Raw genomic sequence first — 9,804 nt, 5'->3', positions numbered from 1 at the left:
AGATCTGGTAGACTGCAGCCCACAATCCCCTGTGCTGTCCTCACCACCCGGGCTAAGTCCTTCCTGTCCTGTGCTGTGCAACTGCCATACCACAAAGTCACACTGAGACACACAATGCAGAAGCAGATAGTGGCAGTAAAAGTACTACTCAGCAAGGAAGTGGAAATGCCTCTACACACTCTTATCTTGCGTTTCAGACTTGCATAACAAAGCAGAGATAGAATCAAAATGTAGCTTCTCAAGTTAAACACAACAAATTGACACTGCCTCACCCCAAACCATATTTACATATGTACAAAGTTGCTAATGAAAGTTTTCGTTTTTAATTTTTTAAATCATTTTTTAATTTTTCAAAAATTTTCCACAAATCCCCCAAAAGACTCTTTACTGAGGTCTTTGCCCACTTTTCTCTTGCCATTGAAATAACAGTTTTCTGTCATTGTTTAAAAAAAAGGAAGAAAGCAGACACACACACCACCTCAGACAGCTTGTTGAAAAGGCTTCTTTTTTGAGAGGTTGATGTCATACTGATGTCACTGTATACTGAATGTCATTGAACAGGGAGGACAAGAGCAAGACGCAGCATTTGCCCGTTACACTTACAGCAGCAGTTATTGGTCAAGAACACCAACAAATTACACCAAGGTTTGCTTGAAAACAGTCAAGTAAATACAAAAGGAACCTGTCCTGTTCTCATGTCATCATGTTGGCAAATGACCACCAGTCTCACTGCTGTCAGTATGCATGCAAAATTTATTTGTGTTACATAATTTGCACTCTTTTATCGTATTACAAATCTTGCCCCCCCTGCAAATGCCCTTTGTGCAATGCAGAGCCCCAAAGCCAAGTTTTTATGGACTGGATGACATCTGCAGTATCATCAAACCTTTTGCCATAGCAGCAACGGTTCATCATCCTGTAAAATATGTTTAAGCCAAATCAAGAGCACAAATAATTATATTGTGTGCAAAATTTAAATTTTATATTCTTTTCTCCTGGGTTAGTGCCCTTTTTATTTGACATTGTCTAGTGGGCATGAATTTTTGGTACCAGCCAGTGTTAATGTTGTAATGTGACTGGTGCAATATCAGTGCGAGCAGACACTAAAATAGTTTGTTACATCACTGTTGGGAGCACAATACTGCCCCATCTGTGACCTGCGCACTGCACACGCTATTCAAATCACAGAGTAAGGATCAGGGTGCTGAGGCCACAGCACCACTCACTGCTGCAAGTTCGCCATCTGCACATTTGGACCCACGTAAAAGAGACTAGACCCCCTCTTTAAAATAAAAGTATAAAGAAGGACAAACACTGTGCTGAGTGTGCGAGAGCTGCCAATGACTCAGCAGACAAATACAAACAGACAAATAATAATGAATTAAGATTAACATCTAGTGGGAAGTCAGAGGAGGCACAGACACAAATCTTGGTAACCGCGTTGGCACCATGGAAGCTTCACCTGCTTGGATGAACGAATGGCATGCTGGGAAGGCGGAGATGGCGTTAGGCGTACATTAGGAGTATTCTTATCCAAACTGATTATTTTACAGTTGATCGTCATCGGAGCATTCAGAGACATGAATGTCAATAATTCTAGCAAATAACTTCAGTATTTTACATTTGTGGGTCACTTTTGGAAGGAAATTTGTGGAATTGCACGGCACAAAAAAACAGTTAGAGGACGCTGTTCTTCCAAAGCGAGCGATGGTAAAGTTCTCACAGCTTCTGCTGAACTGAGTGAGAGATCATCATATCACATCAAACATGGCTATCCTCTTTCAAGAAGGGTAAGCAGTGAGGCTGATGGGAAATGTGGTCTTAATATAAAGAAACACCATCAGTATCAGTACTGCTGCACTGAGGGAAAAGCAACCAGGCAATGGCTTTCCTGCTTCGGATCAGTGGAATCAGTAGTTTCAGTGAAAATGAATCAGTAGCCCTTCGTTGACGAACTTCATTAAGGCTGCTCAGTTTAACGTCAGTGATCCATTAGCAGTCCTGTGTAGCCCTCTCTAAGTCTTCATCCTGTTGCGCCGCTTCCTCTTCGTCCTCCTCATCTTGCTCCTCTTTCTCGCTCAGTTCCTCTCCAATCATGTCCAGTCGTGCCTCCTGCCCATTTATCACCTCCTCCTCATCCTTATTATGAAGTCTCGCCTTTGATACCCTCTGCTGCTGTTGTTGTTTCACTCAGACTCCCAAAGTACTGCTCACTCCTGAGACAACATCAATTCAAGTTAGAAGTTTTTGTGTATATGTGTGTTTGTGTGCGCGTTGTACAGCGCGGAGACAAATCTGTCCGTTATTCTTCTGTTTTCAGAATGATTTCATCCTTTGTTGTTTCTTGAAGCTCATAGTTTTTTAATTAACTGTACCTGTGGTACAGACTTAGATACCACTGAGGACAGTTTAATGTTTATATGTAGTCATTTCTCGCACTCATTATCCAGAAGTAAAATGGTGTTGATGTGAAATGCTATTTAAAGCTACTCTTATCAGCATTTTGACATTAACAATAAATCAAATTACTCTGAGTCATATTACAGTGTCTCACCTGAGCAACGTCCACAAACTTCCTGTGTTTGTCCAACATGTTCCTGGTCTCCTGAGCATTGTCGCCCAGTCTGACATGAGTCTTCAACAGGGTGTCCAACAACTCACCAGGTCACTTTACTGCCTGAACACACACACACACACACACAGATCATCATCTCATAAATGCAGGAAGTATTGCTATGTGTGTTTTCTGTGTTGTTTCTGTTGTGTGTCCTACCTGTAAAGCATCTTCTTCACATTTGAACAACTGAACCATCTGCAGCATCTTCAGCCTCCTCACATCCACCATGTCCTCACACCTGCAGCACACACACACACACACACAGACTTCATCCACATAACCCTCAGCATCACTGTCAGAAAGACTGATAAAAGAAACCTGAGGCGGCTCCCTGCTGAAGCCTGCAGTGAAAAGACAGAGAAGAAGAGGGTCACCTCTGCTTGCGGAGCTGCATCTCCTCCATCACACCCTGGATGTGCTGAACATTGTCCTGCTGTTCTCCGGCTGGACTCTCGGTTTCCTCCAGAGACCATGACGGCTGGCTGCACATCTGCTCAAGCAACAGCCCCCCCTTCTGACGCAGAGAAGCCAGACCTGCCTCTGTGTGGAGTGGAGACGGTTAATGACACAGAGGAACTTTACTACCCCCATCACTTAACAATGTTTCACCGTAGATGCACCCACTTAATAAACATCACAATAAGTGCTATCATTTTAGAGGAAAAGATTTATCTTTCAGAGCACAAACCAACAGTCTGCAGCTTCTCCTCCAACAGTTTGAGGTTTTGTTGAATTGAAGCGCCATCAGCTGGAGCCACGTCAGCACAGAGCATGCCCAGTAGACCGTCCAACTGCTGGGACAACTGCAGAGATGGACACAGAGCTTTTTATTTTTCCACAATAAATCACAGACACTTTCACACTTTTATTTTCTTGCCACGTGCCCATTTAGGCTTCATCCTGGAAACTTCTGGTTTTAATTTTTAGACCAGACCAACAGTTCATCCATAAGTTTACCTCCTGAAGAGCTGCTAAAATTACGAGAAACTGTTTATGGGCAAAGCTAGCAGTTTCCCCCTGCCTGCAGTCTTTGTGCTAAGCTAACCCTTTACAGGACACACAAAGATGAAACTTCCAGTCTGAACATTCAGCACAAACATCAGCTGATACGGTGTGTGTGTGTGTGTGTGTGTGTGTGTGTTACCTCCTGTGTGGTGCTGTGGAAGCTGTGTGCTGCCTGAAGGATGTTCTGTCGGCCCTCCAGCTGAGCCGCCTGCCGGCAGCAGACATCACTCAGCTGCTGCTGCAGCGCCTTCAGCTCCACTACTTCCTCCTCCTCCCCGGCACTGAGCAGGGCAGCAATCTGCTGGTTCAGCTCCACGTACACTGCAAACCACTCCTGCACGCACATACACACACCATCAGTCCAATGCTCACATTTACCATCAGTGTAACTAAAATGGCTTTACCTTGCGTAGTGCACTGACACAAAATTTGTAAAATGTAATTTTCCATTGACACAGAAGCTGAGATAATAGTTATTAATCCTTCATAAACCCATAGTTCTTTTCAAAACAGATCAGATGTGGCCCCCGTTGCCCTGTGTGATGCTCTGAGTGTGATCACAACATTTAAGTGTCATGTGAAATGCCGTAAGAGTTCATTAGTTTCTGCGATCTTCCAATCTTTTCACAGTAAAGCTACAAACAGCAGAATGGTGGCATCAAAAGACAAACTTCACTGTGATCTGTTTTTAACTTCACATCTGTTCATCAGTTTGTCTTTGTGACACGATCATGTGTACGTGTGTGTGTGTGTGTGTTCAGCGTGTTGCATTACACTGTGCTGGCTCTCAATCTCCTCGTGTTTCTGCTGCAGGGACTGAGCAGCTCGCATTGAGTCTCTGATCTCGTGTTGGGTCTTCAACAGCTCTGAAACTGGACCCTGAAGCCAGGTGACCACCTGAGATACAGACAGATAAATCCAAAAAAATAGTGATCACATGCAGAGGGAAAAGTGGGGAGTACTGGTTCTACGAGTGGAAAGTCCCCATTCATCTTCTCTCCAGACGGTGTTACAGATTAGACAACAAGAATTTATTCAGCCATAATTAACTTCATTTTTGTACACTCTCGCTTCTCCTTCTGTGGCTTGCCAAATGTCTGCTGTGAAATATGCCTTCTGGGAGACACTTTGTGGCTTTTTAGGACCTTCATCACTACAGATTAAGTTTCTGAGTTGCAGTGCAGTTGAGCCACCAATAGGAGGCTCCAAGACTCTACTTGCCTCTCATGGAGGTCTCACGTCCATCAATATTTTCTTTCACAGTTACAATCCATAAATCTTTAACTACAGAATAAATAAATCTCTTTTACTTTTTATTTTCCTTGGTATGCTTTGGCAACACAAATATATTTACAACTAATATAGAAAAAATGAAACTGAAAATTGATGTCTAAAATCAGAATCAGGTACAGTACATTGTACTACATCCTCATCAGCCACTGCAATGAAAACACAACACATTCATTTACTGTGTGGGTAGTGTGTTTAGGCTGCGGCTCTGTGAACCAAAGGGGTTACAGAAAAGAAAACACATAGCCCAGCAGTGAAAAGTTAAAACAGAATGGACTCAAGAGAAACACAACCCAGCATCACGCTGCAACGCCCAATCACACAAGGCAGCAACACCGGCTGGTCATCAGCAATGTTGTTCAAGTCAGGTACACTAAACTAGTGAACTGACACTAGAACACTGGTTCCTACATTTCCCACACACACATCAGAGGAGTGTCGCTCTGAGGAAGAATTCCCTTCACTTTTATGATCACTTATTTTATCAAAATACTTGTTGGTACCAGTAACAACTCACAGTTAATTAAACAATTTCAACTCATTCTATGTCAAAAGTCCTATCTCTCATAGTATATATTAAAGCTGCAAAGGACTGCAAAGCCCTGACCCTGTGGATGTGCGACTCTTCACATCACTTATATCATGCCACAGCTACAATATAAACAAGAAAGAACATATCAGCTCATAGAACATAGCAACGAATGTGTTCTATCGAAAACAACTAGTAGCATCAGAATGTTGGTGTTTGGTTCTGGTCAAACTGAAAAATCACAGAATTCTCGCCTCATTCCCTTGGCAGTCCTTGGAGAGGTAAGACCTTTTTACTGCTCTGAGGAGACTTATTTCACTTTTCCTGTTTAGTAGGAACTGGTTTATGTTTAAGAAGAAGTCATTTAGTTTCTCTGCAATGTTTTCTATCAGTTAAATTGCTTTTTAGATGAATTTACGATCCAAATAGCACCACAGTAACGTGCACTCTTTGGTGCAGGAGAGGAGTTGCAAACATACATTTTGTCTTACAAAACACAATTTAAACATGTCAACTTTGCTTGCTGGTTGCCTCAATTGATTGTGTGCGAAATGGACTGCATTTGTAGTGTTCCTCTGCACCACAGGAAATTTCATGCTGTCTGAAAGGTTTGCAGTCCTTGAACTTGTATCTTGCTGTAGTTTCATTTGCAGATGTCATGCAAATTAAAGACTGTTCAGTGGATATTTCATTATATATATATCTGTTCCAGTCTTTAGTTAGTACTGTGTGCAGTTTACTGATAAAAAGAGGATTTCTTGTCACGTTACCCAAAGAGATTGTCTTTAAGTTTGGGAATAGTGCTTTCATTGCATTATGATTTATGTTCTCCTTTGAATTTTCAAATCATAATCACCACAACTGGTTTCATAATTATTATTATTATTGAGTTCAGTGTGATTTGTTGCATTAACTGCCTGATTTGCAGCAGCTATTATTTTACTATTGTAATGAATATATGAATTAAGCTATGATATTTGATATATCAAACAATAGATAATGTGTCCATTACAAATGTACATCTTGCATAGTTGAATTTACTTTAAAACTGCATTGCAAGTCTTTAGTCATTTCATGGCACTGGAATGATATTTTTACATGCCTTTATTCTAAAACTGAGCTATCACTTTCTTATCTGTATGCACCGACAAGTAGTGACCAGAGATACACCGCTTAGTCAATTTCAGTTCGGAGAGAAAATGTAGTGAAGTTAGACAGTCAGTTAAATAAGAAATAATTTGCTCAGTGTGTTAATGTGTGAAAATATACTCTGATTACCAGTGAAATCACTGCTGTGTGTGTTTGTGTCTGCAGTTCAGCAAGTAAAAACTTACGGAAACAAAGCACTGAGAGAATGTCTGCATCCATGTTAGGAAAAACTTTCTTTAAAAGTCCTCGGACTTCAGGAGATAAACCAAGGGGTTTGGGACCTTCATCACCTGAAGGCTTTGACCCTCCTACGATCTGGAAGGAGCCCAGAAGAAGAGGTGAGAGACCTTCATTTTGTGGCGACACTGACTTTCCCAGAAACGGGGACAAGCATGGACGAAAGGGTCAGAGACCTGCGTCACGTGGAGGCTCCAACCTTTCAAAAATCCTGACGGAGACCAGACGAAGGGGTGAGGGTCCGTCATTCTGTGAAGACACGAGGCCCTCTACAAGCCGGAAAGATCACAGACAAAAGGGTAAGAGACCTTTGTCATGTGAAGACACAAAGACAGATGAACTGGAGGATGAGGAGACAGAGATGGACGAGACAGATTGAAAGAGACTGGCAAAATTAATTGTGAAGAAATGGCAGAGGAGAATGGAGAAAAGGGAAGAACAGTATAAGAAAGAGAAAGAAATACAGGAGCTAGAGGAAAGAGAGAGGCAGATAAAGGAGAGAGAAAAGCAAGAGTGGCTGGAAAAACAGTGGAAGGAGTGGGAGTTGATGGAGAGAAAAATATGGGAGAAGGAGCAGAAGAAAAGAGAGAAGCTGGAGAAAAAGGAGCGAGAAAAACTGGTGAAGGAGGAGAAGGAGGAACTGAAGAGGCAGAAAAAGGAGAGAGAAAAGCAGGAGAAGGAGGAGAAGAAACGAGAGCAAAGGGAAATGAAGGAGAGAAAAAAACAAGAGAAAGAGGAAAAAGGAAAAGAAAGAGAGGGAGAAGCAGGAAAAGGAGGAGGAAAAAAGACACAAGAAGGAAGAGAAAGAAATGCTGAAGAGAGAGAAAAAATAGAGAGAAAGACAAGTGAAGGAAGAGAAGGAAGAACATAAGAGGCAGAAAAAGGAGAGAGAAAAGGAGAAGGAAGAGAAGAAACGAGAGGAAAGGGAAAGGAAGGAGAGAAAAAACAAGAAAAAGAGGAAAGAGAAAAAGAGGAAAAGGAAAAGAAAGAGAGGAAAAGGCAGGAAAAAGAAGAGGAAAAAGGACAGAAGGAGAGGAAGAATGAGAAAAAACAGGAAAAGGAGGAGAGGAAAACAAAGTAAATGAAAGAGACTCAGGAGAGTGATGGAGTAAGTGAGGAGACAGAAGTACATGTGTTGGACAAGAAGGAGGGGAAAAGACAGGAGAAGGAGGAAAAAGAACAAAAGAAAAAGGAGAAGATGGAGAGGAGAAATCAGGCAAAAGAGGAGAATGAACAGAAAGAAACAAGAAAGAGAAAGGAGAGAGAGAAAGAGAGAGAAAGGAGACAGACAGAGAAATTCGGGAGAAAGAAAAGGAGGATGAGAAAGAGAACAGAATAAGTCAAAGGACAAAGAGGAGACAGACAGAAAGGAGGCCTCCTCAAAAGGTGGACTGTATTACAGACTCCTCCGCCGTCATCAAAGCCATCAACAGGAGCTACGAGGCCGAGTGGTTCATCACACTAGACAGTAAGAAAATCAATATTCCTGCTTTCACATTATGTTTCATAGAAATATTCACTGCCTCCCAGAGACACACGCTCAGTTTCAGTTGTTAACAATCATGTCTGATATGTTCGAACAATTGGCAGTTTGTTTTAAATAATATAATTGATTCACACTGTTTATATGACTCCTATACACTGCAAAATTCACAAACTTACAGAAACACTTAAACATGTTGAAAAATGCTCTCTTTCTTGCCACAAATGACATTTTAAGACCAATACCACTCTCATATCTATGCATTAAAGGACAGGTTGAGGTTGACATTTTTAAAGATGGAAAGTAACTAAATACATTTACTCAAGTACTACACTTAAGTGCAAAACTCATGTACTTGTAAGCCTGTTTTACTTGAATATTTCCATTTTGTGCTATTCTGTATTTCCAATATAATTTCATATAATTTTCACTTCAAATATTTATCTACTACATTTAGCCTTTAGTAACCTTTGGTCACTTGTTATGAATAAATTATAATAATAATACAAAATATAATCAACAAAAAATAAAAGATTGTGTATTATGATAAATTCTGTCATTATTATAGTAGTTCAAATTGCCCATACTGCAACATTTATGTGAATTTTGCACATTTACAAAGAAATCATTAGAATCCACTTGTATCATATGTATGTAAAAAAAAACTGCATTTATAATATAATAGTGTCTAGTGTACAATAACTGGATAATCCACTAACCTCACTGCATGTATTCTGTGACAACACAACAAATGATACTGATGGGATCTGTTGGGAAGGGTGCAGGTGAACAGTTGAACCGCAGACTCAACCTTTTATGTGTTGTCAGTTTCAGGAGATACGGCACAGCAGAAAGAGCTGAAAATAAGGAGGGAGAATTACAGAAGGAGGCACCTGTACTCGCTACAGGGACTCATAGAACAGGACATGGAGAGACTAGAGGAGAGGCGAAGATGGAAGGCAGCGAGAAAGGCCAAGAGGAAGTGTCTGGAGGAAGGCCATCAAACCAGCGGCCCAGGGGGAAGGTCCAGCACTCGTAAGTCCCAAAAGAGGACACGTAACATACTGAGGTCACACAAACGCATCCATACAGAACACAATTTTGAATTTCAAGTGACTAAAATAAAATAAAACAATTAAAATGTAACAAAAAAGAAATGCAACCCTTAACAAAATAATAATAAGTAACAATGACGCAAGCAACCTAACCTAACCTAAAATAACCTAAGCTAACTAAACTAACTAGTAATGTGAAACCTCTTCACTTACATGGCAATAAAGTCTTTTCTGATTCTGATTCTGATTCTGATTCTAAAATAACTTAACCTAACCAAAAAGTAGTGTCTGGAAGGGGAAGAACATGTAATAAACATGTAAAATGCATTCCCGAGCACACAGCTGTAACACAGTGTTCAGAAGAAAGTGAATGAGTCATTTGGGGAGAAGTCCCATAAGTCTTCACCAGTCATGAAAACAGGATCATGTCACACATGAG

General features: G+C 40.9%; 1 protein-coding gene across 2 annotated transcripts; it reads right to left on the bottom strand.

Annotated features, from left to right (window-relative positions):
• Positions 1–2,579: 2,579 nt before the first annotated feature.
• LOC124067604 (SEC14 domain and spectrin repeat-containing protein 1-like) lies at positions 2,580–7,471 on the bottom strand. 2 transcript variants are annotated; one of them, XM_046405115.1, is made up of 5 exons: positions 7,004–7,471; positions 3,762–3,956; positions 2,992–3,420; positions 2,774–2,855; positions 2,580–2,677 (listed from the first exon to the last, which is right to left on the bottom strand). In XM_046405115.1, the coding sequence occupies exons 1-3, from the start codon at positions 7,073–7,075 to the stop codon at positions 3,286–3,288; spliced, it is 402 nt and encodes a 133-aa protein (XP_046261071.1). In that variant the 5' UTR covers positions 7,076–7,471; the 3' UTR covers positions 2,580–2,677; positions 2,774–2,855; positions 2,992–3,285. The 2 variants fall into 2 exon arrangements, with proteins under 2 accessions (XP_046261071.1, XP_046261072.1); XM_046405116.1 differs by lacking the exon at positions 7,004–7,471 and adding an exon at positions 4,397–5,559.
• Between the last annotated feature and the right edge of the window lie 2,333 nt (positions 7,472–9,804).

Source organism: Scatophagus argus, chromosome 11 (assembly GCF_020382885.2).
Source record: "Scatophagus argus isolate fScaArg1 chromosome 11, fScaArg1.pri, whole genome shotgun sequence".
NCBI classification, from domain to species: domain Eukaryota; kingdom Metazoa; phylum Chordata; class Actinopteri; family Scatophagidae; genus Scatophagus; species Scatophagus argus.
This window is presented reverse-complemented; position numbering and strand designations above follow the sequence as displayed.

Excerpts from the sequence above, each read along its gene's own strand:
- LOC124067604 (XM_046405115.1), bottom strand. The coding sequence starts at position 7,075 with ATGACGGACCCTCACCCCTTCGTCTGGTCTCCGTCAGGATTTTTGAAA. Across the intron at positions 3,957-7,003 it reads GGAGCCTCCACGTGACGCAG|GAGTGGTTTGCAGTGTACGT; the intron begins GTCTCTGACCCT and ends ATGTGCGTGCAG. Across the intron at positions 3,421-3,761 it reads TCCACAGCACCACACAGGAG|TTGTCCCAGCAGTTGGACGG; the intron begins GTAACACACACA and ends CCATCTCTGCAG.